Raw genomic sequence first — 14,227 nt, forward strand, 5'->3', positions numbered from 1 at the left:
ACACTTTCGTGTTGTACTCAGATATCAGTTCTCACACACACACATCACCAATCAAATATAGTCTTGCACAAAGACGTTAAACTTGTGTATATAGTCGGACACACAGATGTCCAACAAGTGTTGGGTGAAAGGTGTTACCTTCAGTCTAGGCTAGGAGTTCAGTTGAGGCACTAGTGTAAGTAGCTGAGTGAGTTTGTACAAGTAGTTGTATAAATCAAACTCTTCTAGTGGATCCTACCCGAGATGGTAGAAAGAGTGACGTATGAGCAGTTAAAGTCTCTGAACATTCATAAACATATCTTGTGTACTTAACTAATTAACTGTTGTTTTCAAACTGACTTGATCAGTTAGAGCATCCATCAGTTCATTTTTCACAATAAGTGAATTGACATATACTACAACTGATTCTTTGTTTTCAGTTATTCAATTTACATAAGTTAAAATGTTTTCAAATTTAACAAGTTTCTTCACGAACTATTGCTTCGAGTTTCTTCTGCTTGGTTTTTTAAACCAAACGTGATTTAATTCATCGATGTTAACATTCTTAGAACACGAACTATTGCAGCTCATTGGAGAATATTGTGTTTGAAGCATCTCCGAAGGTGCTATCACACGATCCTTCACATATTGAACTTAACTATTGTATGAATCATTAGTCAATGTGGTTAAATTTATAAAGTAATAAAAACAATCAATTCCTTCTAAATGATGTCATTTAGAATTGCATGATAAAAGAAATACTAATTATTCTTCCTAAGATGGACTTCTTTTTCCAATTAGTAAAATCGACGAAAGGAAAAAAAAAAACTATAATATAATTGCACCAAAATTAACGCAATTAATATAAGTAGATAGAATGATACTTTTCGGAGGGGATATCTGAATATATGACAAACTCTTACCGTGACAAGTCATATTTCTAACATAATAAAGTGCAACTGAGAAATTCTTAATAATTAATAAGCAACCCTCTGCATATCTTACATTAAGAGGCAGGAGTAAATTGCATAGTCTGAATTTTGTTTCCACAACAAAACCCTTAGAATGGGGTTTAATATTATTGATTCCCCATTCAAGTATGAATATCGATCCCAAAATAGGAATCAAAGAGAATGTTTTAGAATAAAATAGATCAATCCGGGAGAAGAATGGTGAGAGACATCTTATCTTTTTCGATATGAAAAAGATAAGATAAATTTATACAACAAGCTCCAAAATGTGAGCAATGAAGCGTCTTACCTGCATTGAAGGTTGAATTTGTTTCTTGTTATTCAGAAACTACCTCTTGTTATTCCTCGAAATATTTATGAGGGGTATGTATGCCTTATTCGAATGAAAATACTAGATCTGCATGATTTGAAGACTGATGGTTGGCTGATGCACAGAGAGTTCGCGGGAAAGACACCACGATGCGTGCCATATTCAACTTGAATTGTGATGCTAGCCTCCTTGATCTGGGCTACTGTGGTCGCTTGAAAAGGAGGAACCCTGCCCAGATTGGTGAACATTTGATTCTGGAACAGGCTCACTTTTTGAGAATGATGAGCCAGAAGAAGCACTTGTACTATTCAGAGACGACATTGGCATTGAAAAGGCATCTTTTGTGATTACGGAAATAAGATCGGGCCTAAAGTCTGACGAAGATGATGATGGAGCCAAGGAAGCATTCATATGCCCCACGGGGTAGGGAGCGACATGCATATCAGTAAGAGAAGATGCAGATGTGCTGTAACTCAAAGTACTCATTGGGTGATCGAATTTGCACGAGGGCCCGTATTTGCATACTCCATTTTGGGCATAGTGTGAGCATACCGGTGAACCCTGAAAAACAAAAGTTATAAATGTGTTATCACTTTGCGTTTTAAATGCGAATATATTTGATAATTAGTGCTCAGAAATCTAAAATTAGAGAATATAATTCTTACTGAGCGTAATGGCAGACCCATTGGACTCAGTAGAGAACCTGATCTAAGTGCACTCCAATCTGGTGGATGATGATATTTACATGTGGATCCATATTTACAATCTCCTGTCTTCAAATAATACTGACATTCTAGTTGGCCAGGTCTATCTGGAAAGGCGTTTTCCTTTTGACTGCTACTTGAGTGGCCAGTGGAAGAGGAGATTGGAACATATGATCCTGAGAATGCACTGGCAGAGGTCGATAGTGGCATTATCCCAATCATTGGGCTCGCACAAATAGTTGGTTGAGTACTTGAAGGGGCCACAGGACTAGCAGCAGTCTGTACCAGGTATTCACAAGTTAGCACAAAAGATGAGATAACAAAATTCACATAAATGAGCTGCTTCATGTACAACTACCGGATATGGTGACCAACCAGGAACAGGAACAACTCCAGGAGGAAATATCAATGGACCATAATTTCCAGGGCCGTATGATCCAGGAAGTATGGCTGGTCTGGCCACTGGCCAGTTTCCAGGAACTATCCCATATTGTTGGGAAGACTGAATTGGAGACCGTGCAGTTGGAAACATTGTGGTTCCTGGTAAACCTGGTGGACCAGCCAAAGGACCAGAACCAGGTAACTGAGCAGGAACTTGTAACCCAGCAGGTTGTGGATGATGAAATTTACAGGTGATGCCGAACTTGCATTGCCCTGTTTTAATATAATATGCACATTCCTTTCCACCCTGCAATAAAGACTCGATGAATAGCTAAATGCAATGATAATATCCAATAATAGAGGGTAGATGAAAAAGAAATTATGGACAAGAATAATAGGTTTTTAAGTACCAGACCTCTCGCAAAGGGTATCCGTAAAAATTCAGGGTCACTGCAGCGGAGGATTCAATTCTGTGCTTTGGGTGATCATATTTGCAGGAAGCACCAAATTTACAAATTCCCGTTTGCATGTAGTGCTACATATTCAGTGCAGACTATTTGATATGTATAAAATGATCGTATGAATAAAAATACGACGACTTTCAAATAAAATAGAGATTAAAACTTAAACAGACAAGACGAAGATTATTTATGAAAGATGAAGGGAAGAGAGGTGTTCACTTAAACTGAAGTTTCAATATTAATCAATTATGTCAGTCACCTTGATCAAAGAGAATCCATGAATACAGTTCTATTGCATGCCATAAGAGCACAAAAGATACAGGAAGCTAGAACACTTGTAAAGGACTCAAAGTAAAGGAAGGGAATTGCAACCATTCAGTTGTAAGCATCCAGGCGACACATAATATGAAAACGAAAACATTGCATCGTTTTGTCCCACAGGAGTTGGCGACTATCTCATTCAGGAACTGCATCACTGGTCAGAAGGATTAGATCATAGAAATTAACTGCATATCAGTAAGTGACTCTTCGGCATTTATACTACTGGACAAACAAAAAGGTAAGGACGAGCCCATATGAAATTTATAGCAAAATCTAGCATCGACCTGAACTAAATCCTTGCATCATTGCTGTACCAATATTCCAGTGTTTTCCATAAGAATAAACTGGCAATTAGAAGGTAACATAAGACAACATCTTTAAAACAGAATCCAACAAAAGCATATCACATAATAAGTAATGAGACACAGATCAAGAAAGAGAAACCGGCCTCTCAAAAAAATGTAGGATTCAGAAGAATTATTCAAGGAACATGATATAGTTAATATGGATTGACAAATTAAATTATCGATCAACACGTCAAGTTCAACAGGTAATAAAGAGCGTTTGAATTCAATTATCATTTCCTTAGTAGAATACACGTCGAACCATTATAACTGTCAAAACATTGTGAGAACGTATCCAGAACTGGTTCGATTCTTTCTTTTAATGTTCGTGATATGACATGAAAATATATACCTGACAGACAGGTTGCCCAATGCGTTCCGGGTACTCACCTCCACCAGACCTCAAGGATCCCGTTGCCTGCAATCAGTAGAACAGCCACGTTTATCCAATTCATGTCATATGAATCAAGAACCGAATATCAAAACGATAGCAGTGCAGTAAATGATCTTCCTAGTTTTCAGTCTAATCAAAACCACATAACTCCGAGAAAGTAACAAAGAACATTTTTTTACGAAAATTAAAATCAAACATGCCCTAAAAATTTGTTGATTACGCTCCTCAAATCAATTATCACACCATAAAGCATCAAAAAGGTTGAATTTGAGTAGCCACGACAGAAATGAGAAGCAAAAGAAAGGGGGTATCTTACCGCGCCACGATCGTGGGGATGATTGAACCGGCAGCGAGGACCGTACCCGCAGAAGCCAGTCCTCAGGTAATGGATGCAATCGGCTTCATCCGGCCTTTCAGCGTACAACTCGGACCCACCACCGAGGCCCAGCTGCCACATAGGCTCTGCATTCACAAAACCAAATATCAAATCAATAAACTTCCCTTGTGCATTACAGAAATCGAGCTAAATTCTCGAACCTTCAAGGACCGTTTCACCTCCAAACGCCGCCCATTCCGCCATAGGATCCACCTGACCCGCCTCGACAAAATGAGCTCTGTTGTACCTCTCCATAACTCTCACTCCTAAACTCGAAGTGTGTATATACAAATATAATCTATAGATGTTTAGCGATCGTGTGGATATATATATATATATACAGGAAACACGCAGTGAAAGTGTGTATGTGCTGGAGGAGAACCGGTGGCCGTCTGATCGAGAGAGGAGAAGGGGTTTGGTGGGGGTGAGGGAGAGGGAGAGGAGGAGGGGTTTTCTAGTGGAACTATTATATTGCGCTTTGCATTTATATCTTTCACATTCACTCTGTGTGTGGGATTTTTGTGCACTTTTTATTTTCTATTATTATCTACTATGATTTTTATTCAATTAATGTATTCGATGTTAAAAGAAACGGTTCAAAACAGTTCAAATGAAGAACATGATTGTGACGTCCCGAAAATTTGAGATCTACATAAATCACGTGTGTGCAAGTTATTAAATTCCTTATGTATTTTATTAAATGGTTTTAATTCATGCTTAATTCATTGATTTGGGTTTTAATTCACGATTTAAGAATTTGCATTATTTTAATATTTATGTTTAACTGATGCACGTTAAAATGTTTTTCTTGAGTTTTATGTTTCAGGAGAATTTCCGATGCGAGATCGGGAAAGGTAGATCGGAGGCGATTTATATGATTTATGAAAATATGGTATTTTATGTCAAAGCAAGAAAATTAGCATTTTTAATGAGTTATGATATTTTATGCACTTTTTAGCCTAATTTATTTTATTAGGCGATTTTAAGATTTGTAAACTTTTCAAAAGTTAAATTGAGATAGTTGGGAGATTTTAACTTAAACATATTTTTTTTATTGAATTAATGTATTGTTTGATATGTTAATTAATGGGGTAAGATTCTCTTTAAAACATTTTTAATTTCCCTAAATTAACTACTAATCAACCCCATAACCTACCCCAAACCACCGCCCAACCCCTTTTCTCCCCTAACAATACGTTTCATTCTTTATCTTTCTAAATCGAATCTAGTTTTCTCTCCTCTCCTCCTACCCTCAACAGCCGCCCCTTTCCACTAGTTTTTCTCGGTGGTTTCACTCATTTTAAAGCAAAGAAAATTGTGCAGTAAGTCGCATCCGATCGGTTCCCGCATCTCCCCGCTTCGGTGTTCGGTATTTTAACACGTTTCCTATCAAAAGGCACGTATATTCTGTTCTTTCTGCATCGATCTTGTCATATTACGTGTTATGTTATTTTTATGCGTAAAAATTCATGTGCGACATTCGTCGTTTGAGCGGAAAATGGTTTGAATGCGTTTTGAAATACTTTTTAGATCTGAAATCTCATAACTTACTGTTCTGTTGAAAACTGCGATTTTTCCGTCGAGATTTTGAGAAAACTTTCAACTAGAAAATTGTATAACCTTTCGATGTCCTTCGATTTGATATAAAATTCGAGATTTTTGGATGAAAATTGAGTGAGTTATGACACTTTTCGTGGGACGGCTCAAACTGCGACTTTTACGAAAATTGTGTTCTTGAAGTTTCTATGTTGCAGGCTTCGTTGGGGATCGACGGGTGATCGTTTCTGCGTCTAGCTATGACTAGTATGATGTTGGGATGTTAATTGATATGTCGTTTAGTGTCGATAGGCACTCGAATGCATTAGAAGTCGTAGGAAACGAATTGGTGTCAATTGTTACGTTTTGAATTGGATGTGTCATAGGGTGAACATCGTTGCTTTGGGTGGTTGTACGATTTTGGTTTGATGTTAAGGCATGCTAGGATGGGTCTCGGGGTGTCGATTCATGGTACGTGCAATCGAGTCTAGGATGATAAGCATTGCGTGGTTAGAATTCCCGAAGCTTTACTTGTCCCACAGGTACACGGACCCACGGACGGACCCTGGCACGGGGTCCGTGCCTTTGTTCCTTCCGGAGTGCATTTTCCAGAGTCTATATGGACCCCCACACGTACCCTGACACGGGGTCCGTGTCCACCCTTCCTTTCGAGCCTTCTCACCCGAGTCTACACGGACCCCTATACGGAGGTAGGCACGGGGTCCGTGTCCTTCATATTTGGGAAAAATATTATAACATGTTTGAGGTTTGATGTCATGGTTTAGTACAATGATTTACAAGGTCGAGCCATGGGAATTCTAGAACGTCCTAAGGAATTGAACGAACTCGTAAGTAAGCAGGATTACCTACGTCTAAGTTATGCAACTTAAGTATGTGAATTCATGGTAGTACGCGCAGCAACGACCCCGATCAAAGTCCAAAGAAGCCCTCAACACCAAGTAAGTATGTTGACGTGCAAGAAAATATTTTAAGTTTTTAAGGTATGCTAAATGTCTTGTGACCAAATTATGTTTAGGATTGGAAAGCGTTAAATTATGAACGGGGACCAATCCGCCCGTTAAATTATGAACGGGTTAGATCGAGGTTGGAAAGCGTTAAATTATGAACGGGGACCAACCAGCCCGTTAAATTATGAACGGAGATCTCATGTATGTGGCAGTGGATACGTCCCTGTCAGCTCAGTACTGTGGTTTGTCTGATCAGGCATTTATTATGTTATGGGTCACTTGCTTTGAAACATGCCTCTACGCAAAATGATGAAGTTATGTGTGTTCTAGTATGCAGTATGTTTATGACAAGTTTTCACGTTATGGCACGTCTATGTTATGTACGTATGTTCAAGTTTTAGTACGCAAATTCAAGTTCAAGTATGTATGTTCTATTTTAAAGTTGCATGTGGTTTTATTATGTAGTACTCGCTATTTCCCAGTTTATACGTGTTGAGTCTTTAAACTCACTAGACTTGATCGATGCAGGTGAGTATGTTGATGAGGAGACAGGAGGTGGCGATCAAGCGGCAGGCTTGGACTGAGCGGAAGGCTAAACCCGAGGACCGCCATGTTTAAGTTTTATGCAAATGTTAATTTACTCTGATTTCATGTTTTGAGGGAAACTCTTTGAGCAAACCTTTTGTGAGCAAATTTTATTGAAGTTATTTTGAACAACCATGTCTTATGGGGGAATTGGTTGAGATATTTTATAGCAAAATTTGAAGGTTATTTTATGTTAAAAAAATTTAAATTTTCCGCAAATTTTGAATGGTAAAAGTACGGTACGTTACAGTTGGTATCAGAGCGGTGTTCTCGTAAAGGGTTATGCCTACTGCCAGTTTCGAGAAGCTCACGAAGTCACACCTCAAGTCTGTAAGTTTTAAAGTTTCTAAGTCTTTTAAGTAGTAAGCATCAAGTCATGATTTCAGCATGTGCATATTTTATTTCTATCACCTGTATGTTTACATGACATACGTTTTAGAGTACATGTTTATCTGTCGTTATGAATTGAGATTGGAGCCTTAAAAATTTTATGCATGTTACGACATGAAATGAGAAATTATTTAATTTTCTTGCATGCTGGGTGGTGGAATTGGACATGAGTAAGAATTTTGCTTTTGGGCGTTAGGAAAAGTTGGAAATGATTTGTCTATTTTAATTTTTGGTTAGTAGTACTGATGTTATAATTGTGGGTCATAAGTTGAACTTGACAATTATGAATGCTTTTGGGACTTGTAGATTTTCTAAGAAATTACTGATGGTTCGTGGTTGCTAGCTGAGTTGATATTTGGAGAACTCCATGTAATGATTAATGATTCGGGAAAACGACGATCTTTGGAAGTATACAAAGCGTAGAATTTATTTAGTATGCATGCTTCCCCTAGTTGGATTTAAGGATTGAATTGCACGAATTGAGAACTTTAAGGACCTAATTGTAATAACCAATAATTGGAGGACCTAAGTGCAAAAAAAAATCTAAAGGACTATTTTCAAAATTTACCGAAGTTTGGGATTAAATTCTGAGTTTCGAGAATTTTAGGTTTTATGAGGCTAAAATCGAAAATTTTATGGGGACCTAAAATGCAAAATTAGAAGAGTTGTAGGGCCAAAATTATAATTTTTGAGAACTTTAAGGACCAAATGACAAATTTCGAAATTTTTGAGGATTAAGTTCGAACTTTTGAGGAATACTTGAGTAAGATCAGTAGCTTTTCGAGGTTATGAAATTGACTTTGGGTTTATGATATGTGTCGTTTTTACGTGTTTTATTGCATTAATCTGTGTGTGTTTTGCATTGCGCATCGTTTGTTTCAATCACATTCTATTCATTTTAGAATAAATATTTGCATTTTATTCTATCTCACTCGGGCATGATGAATTTGCAGGAAACACGACCGGAAGAACCAAAATCGGAGCCAAGTGCCAAGTCAAGACAAAAAGGGCAGAGGAGTTGGCGCTCGGGCGGTGAAATTGTACCGCCCGAGCGCGAGGAGAGAAATGCCGAAACATCTCGACAGAAAGGTCGGCGCTCGGGCGGTAATTTTCTACCGCCCGAGCGCGAGATATGTTTTACAATGCCCAATTACAGAAGAGTCCGCGCTCGCGCGGTAGTTTTCTACCGCCCGAGCGCGAATGCCGAACGCCCCAAGGAGATTTACAGAAGGTGTGGCGCTCGAACGGTACTTTTCTACCGCCCGAGCGCCACCTATTTTTGGAAAAAGATCAATCTCGATTCCATTCCTTAATTCTGAAGAGGGAAGATACGGTAGGGGAGAGGCACGAATTCAGGGAGATTCAGACTTCGTTTTTGCAGCCGTCACAAGTTTGGAGAGCACTCTTGCGCTTGGATTGAAGATTTGAAGCTTTCCGAGCACCGTTCTTCGCAGATTTCGTCTCGCCTAGTATTTCTAATCTAGTTTTTATCGTTTTAAACATTGTTGCATTTATTTTTACTATGAATTCTAGTAGCTAACTTCATTATTTGTTGGGATTAAAGGGGATCCTACCCCGAACGTTGTTTGAATTAATTTATATTTCGATTGTTCGTTATTCTTGATTTTACTACTGTTTTACTGTGTTATTAAAGCGTAGCTAACTTTAACGACGTTTTCATATCACGAGTGAGTTCGAGAGAATAACGAGTGATAGGATCGAGTAGTATAATTCGCGGATCTACAATTTACATAGATATATGAAATTGGATACGTGCCGATAGTCATAGTTCTTAGGGTCGAAAACTAGGGGATTTTATAGATCGAAATGCGATTCGCTCGTGATAAATAATTAAAGATATTTAATTACTTCATTGAGTGGAATTAGTTTGGCATAGCTCGAGAGAGTGTGTTCAATAGATTAGGAAATCCTGTCGGAAGCATAGATCACGATCGAACGAATTAATGAATTAACGAAGGGTAGGTGAACCGAGATTCCCAACAAATCCATTTTTCATTGAATTTTACTCAACCATTTTAGACATTATATCTCATTACTTGATTTTGAATCTTTTTACTTGCATTCTTATTTGATTTTAGCGGTAATAAAACAATCAACTCAATTTTCGTTGCTAAATGTTAAATAACTGAAAATAACAATTGTAGAACACAGTCTTCAGTGGAACGATACTCGTACTCACGTACACTATATTATTACTTGACATCGTGCACTTGCGATTAATTTTTGAGCATACAAAATAATATTTTATTGGGGATTTCACTGTGCAAGTTTTGCTGGATCAAGTTTTCGGCGCCGTTGCCGGGGACTGTTAATCTACAATTTTATTTTTAGTTATTCGCTTTAGCATTGTCTTATTATTCTTGAGCTGACACTCCATATTGTATTCCAGGTATCTTGTCTAGTGCATGCCAAAGTCACTTGACGTGGAGCTTGAGTTCGACCCTGAAATTGAAAGAACTTTTCGCAGGAGAAGACAGCAGCAAAGACTGAAGGAACTGATGGAGAGGCACGAGCAAGAGCATGAGGAGGAGCGCCGTGAAGAGAGACATATTGAGATGCCACGCCGCATACCAATGTTAGAGTATGCACAGCCTTCTTTGGATGGTGCACGCCCTTGCATTGTGAGGCCTATTGTGCGGGCAAATCACTTTGAAATCAAGCCAGCTATAATCCAGATGATTCAGAACACAGTCCAATTCGGAGGAACTGCAGTAGATGACCCAAACACGCACATCGCGGATTTTCTTGAGATTTGCGATAAATTTAAATTCAATGGAGTTTCTGATGATGCTGTTAGGTTGCGTTTATTTCCTTTCTCTTTACGTGATAAAGCTAAAGCATGGTTGAATTGTTTGCCTGTAGGTTCAATCACCACATGGGAGGACATGGCGAAAGCGTTTCTTATCAAATACTTCCTCCATCAAAAACCATGAAGCTGCGGGCAGACATTACAACATTCGCTCAATTCGATCAGGAATCTTTATATGAGGCATGGGAACGCTTCAAGGACCTACTACGAAGATGCCCACATCACGAGTTACCACTTGGGTTAGTCGTTCAAACATTTTATTATGGTTTGCTTACTCCTAACCGTACTATGATAGATGCAGCTGCTTGTGGAAACCTGTTGAGAAAGACCGCAGAGGAGGGATATGAATTGTTAGAGGAAATGGCTGCTAGCAGCTATCATCCTCAATCTGACACGAACAACCAGCAGAGAAGTGCAGGAGTTCAGCAGGTAACTGATATTTCTGCTATTACTACACAACTTGACGCTTTAAACAGGAAAATAGACGGCTTGAATGTGGGTGGCACGGCTATGCGTCTTCAAGAGATATTCTGTGAAAAGTGTGGAGGAGAGCACTATGTGAAAGACTGTCTAGATGGAAATCCCTTCTATGTGCAAAATGAGGCACCGGTGAATCAAGTGGGAGTCCAAAACCGCCCAAGGAATGACCCTTATTCGAACACATACAATCCTGGGTGGAGGTAACATCCCAACTTCTCGTGGGGCGGTCAAAACAGTCAGAATAAACCGCAAGGAGGACAACAATATGGAAAACAACCGATGTATAGATCCGATCCTCCTAGAGAAGAAAAGTCCAACTTTGAACAAATGATGTCTAAGTTTATTTCATCCACTGAAACTCGACTCCAAAACCAAGATGCATCACTAAAGGGGCTCGAGAATCAAATTGGACAGTTGGCCAAGATGATAGCAAGTAGAGAGCCGGGCACCTTGCCAAATAATACCGAGACTAATCCAAAAGAGCAAGTGAAGGCCATTGAGTTGAAGAGCGGAAAAGTTTTGGAGCCTAGAGAAAAAGAGAAAAGCCAAGTGCGGGATGAACAAGATGCGACATCAAAAGGTAAGTCATCTAACCATACACCGGCACACACTACGCAGGCTAAGATTGTTATCCCTCACCTTTCCCTGCAGCATTGAAAAAAGCAAAACTATATGCACAATTCGGTAAATTTCTTGAGGTATTTAAAAAATTGTATATCAATATTCCTTTTGCTGATGCGTTGATGCAAATGCCTAGTTATGCTAAATTTCTTAAGGACATCTTAGCAAACAAGAGGAAGTTGGAGGATCACATGACGGTAAATTTGACTGAAAGCTGCTCTGCCTTAGTGCAAAACAAAATCCCACCGAAACTGAAAGACCCAGGGAGTTTCTCTATTCCTTGCATGATTGGTGATGTTGTTTTTCATAAAGCATTGTGTGATCTCGGTGCCAGTATTAATCTTATGCCATTGTCTGTGTTTAGGAAGCTTGGGTTGGGAGAACCAAAGCCGACGAGGATGTCTCTACAACTAGCTGACAGATCTGTCAAGTACCCCCGCGGAGTGATTGAGGATGTGCTAGTGAAAGTGGACAAATTCATTTTCCCTGCGGACTTCGTGGTGCTTGACGTGGAGGAGGATGCGGAGATGCCTCTGATTTTGGGTAGACCGTTCCTTGCCACTGGCAAGGCACTGATTGATATGCAAGAGGGGAAGTTGAAACTGAGAGTGGGCAAGGATGAGATTCTTTTTGATGTTTTTCATGCACTTAAGCACACACTGCATTCTGATAGTTGTTTTAGAATTGATGCTTTTGACTCTCTTGCGTCTCACTATGTGCAGGATGCTCTTAGGGACCCTTTGGAGGCCACTATAAATACTGAATTGGCAGAGGAGGAGTTGGATGAAGAAAGAGCTGAAATAGTGGCACACTTTAATACCAATCATCCATGGAGAAAGCCAATGAGGATGCGACTGGAGGATCTAGGAGAACGGAGAGATTTGACCCCTCAAAGGTCAAGCGTCGAGGATCCACCAACACTTGAGCTGAAGCTGTTGCCTCCACACCTCAAGTACGTATACTTAGGTGAGAATAACACTTTACCTGTCATTATTTCTGCTGCTTTGACAGATGTGATGGAGGACAAACTGTTGGAGGTATTGAAAGCACACAAGGGTGCATTTGCGTGGAAGGTGGCGGATATCAAAGGGATTAATCCATCAGTCTGCATGCACAAGATCTTGATGGAAGAGAAGTACTCACCTCATGTGCAACCTCAGCGAAGACTGAATCCAAAGATTCAAGAGGTAGTAAAGGCTGAAACAATTAAGCTTCTCGATGCAGGTATTATCTATCATATATCTGATAGTGCATGGGTAAGTCCTGTTCAGTGTGTGCCAAAAAAGGGTGGGATTACTGTGATTACAAATGAGAATAACGAATTAATACCCACTAGGACTGTTACGGGATGGCGTGTGTGCATTGATTATAGGAAATTAAATGATGCCACCCGTAAAGATCACTTTCCCCTTCCCTTTATCGATCAAATGCTTGAAAGGTTAGCGGGTCATGAATTTTATTGCTTTTTGGATGGGTATTCAGGGTACAACCAAATTATGATTGCGCCGGAGGACCAAGAGAAGACCACTTTCACTTGTCCTTACAGCACTTTTGCTTTTAGACGAATGCCCTTTGGTTTGTGTAATGCGCCGGCCACTTTTCAGCGATGCATGACTGCCATATTTCACGACATGATAGAAACGTTTCTTGAAATTTTTATGGATGACTTCTCGATATTTGGTTTTTCTTTTGATGATTGTTTGCAGAATTTGAAGGTGGTGTTGAAGAGATGCGAGGAGACGAATTTGGTACTTAATTGGGAAAAATGCCACTTCATGGTACAAGAGGGAATTGTCCTATGGCACAAGATTTCGGGGCACGGAATAGAGGTGGACAAGGCGAAAGTTGAAGTTATCAAGAACTTACCACCTCCGGCGTCCATAAAGGGAGTTAGAAGTTTTCTAGGCCACGCCGGCTTCTACCGGCGTTTTATCAAAGATTTTTCTAAAATTGCAAAACCTCTATCTTCTTTACTCATGAAAGATGCACCTTTTGATTTTAATTCGGATTGTTTGCAGGCATACGAGAAGTTGAAGGAGCGCTTGGTGACGGCTCCTGTCTTGGTGGCACCGGATTGGGATCTACCTTTCGAGGTCATGTGCGATGCCAGTGATACTGCGGTTGGTGCTGTCCTCGGCCAAAGACTAAACAAGGTATTTCACACTATATACTATGCAAGTAGGACTCTAGATGAAGCACAATTAAATTATGCTACCACTGAAAAAGAGTTACTTGCAGTAGTGTATGCACTTGACAAGTTCCACTCATACCTTGTTTTGTCGAAAGTAACTGTGTTTACTGATCACTCTTCCCTTAAGTATTACTTGCCAAGAAAGATGCAAAGCCACGCTTACTTCGGTGGATTTTATTATTGCAAGAATTTGATGTAGAAATAAAAGATAAGAAGGGTGTTGAGAATGTGGTTGCGGATCATTTGTCTAGATTGGAATTTATCAGTGATGATTGTGTGAATGATGCAATTAATGATTGGTTTCCAGATGAGCAGTTATTTGAGGTGAAGAATTGTCCATGGTATGCAAATTTTGCAAATTTTCTTGTTACAGGCTCACCCCCCC

The 14,227-nt window shown here is 39.5% G+C and overlaps 1 protein-coding gene and 1 non-coding gene across 3 annotated transcripts; both read right to left on the bottom strand.

The window, feature by feature from the left end:
• Positions 1-948: 948 nt before the first annotated feature.
• On the bottom strand, positions 949-4,698 carry LOC140804876 (zinc finger CCCH domain-containing protein 32-like). 2 transcript variants are annotated; one of them, XM_073161036.1, is made up of 7 exons: positions 4,403-4,698; positions 4,182-4,327; positions 3,824-3,889; positions 2,761-2,880; positions 2,320-2,652; positions 1,926-2,243; positions 949-1,821 (listed from the first exon to the last, which is right to left on the bottom strand). In XM_073161036.1, exons 1-7 carry the CDS (start codon positions 4,494-4,496, stop codon positions 1,441-1,443), a joined length of 1,458 nt encoding a protein of 485 aa, XP_073017137.1. In that variant the 5' UTR covers positions 4,497-4,698; the 3' UTR covers positions 949-1,440. The 2 variants fall into 2 exon arrangements, with proteins under 2 accessions (XP_073017137.1, XP_073017138.1); XM_073161037.1 differs by having other exon boundaries at positions 952-1,821; positions 2,323-2,652; positions 4,403-4,697.
• A 5,976-nt stretch (positions 4,699-10,674) lies between these two features.
• Positions 10,675-10,780, bottom strand: LOC140806412 (small nucleolar RNA R71). The gene has a single exon (XR_012112488.1). It is a non-coding gene; the product is annotated as a small nucleolar RNA R71 (small nucleolar RNA).
• Between the last annotated feature and the right edge of the window lie 3,447 nt (positions 10,781-14,227).

The sequence above is a fragment of the Primulina eburnea genome, chromosome 11 (assembly GCF_022965805.1).
Source record: "Primulina eburnea isolate SZY01 chromosome 11, ASM2296580v1, whole genome shotgun sequence".
In the NCBI taxonomy this organism is placed as follows: Eukaryota; Viridiplantae; Streptophyta; class Magnoliopsida; order Lamiales; family Gesneriaceae; genus Primulina; species Primulina eburnea.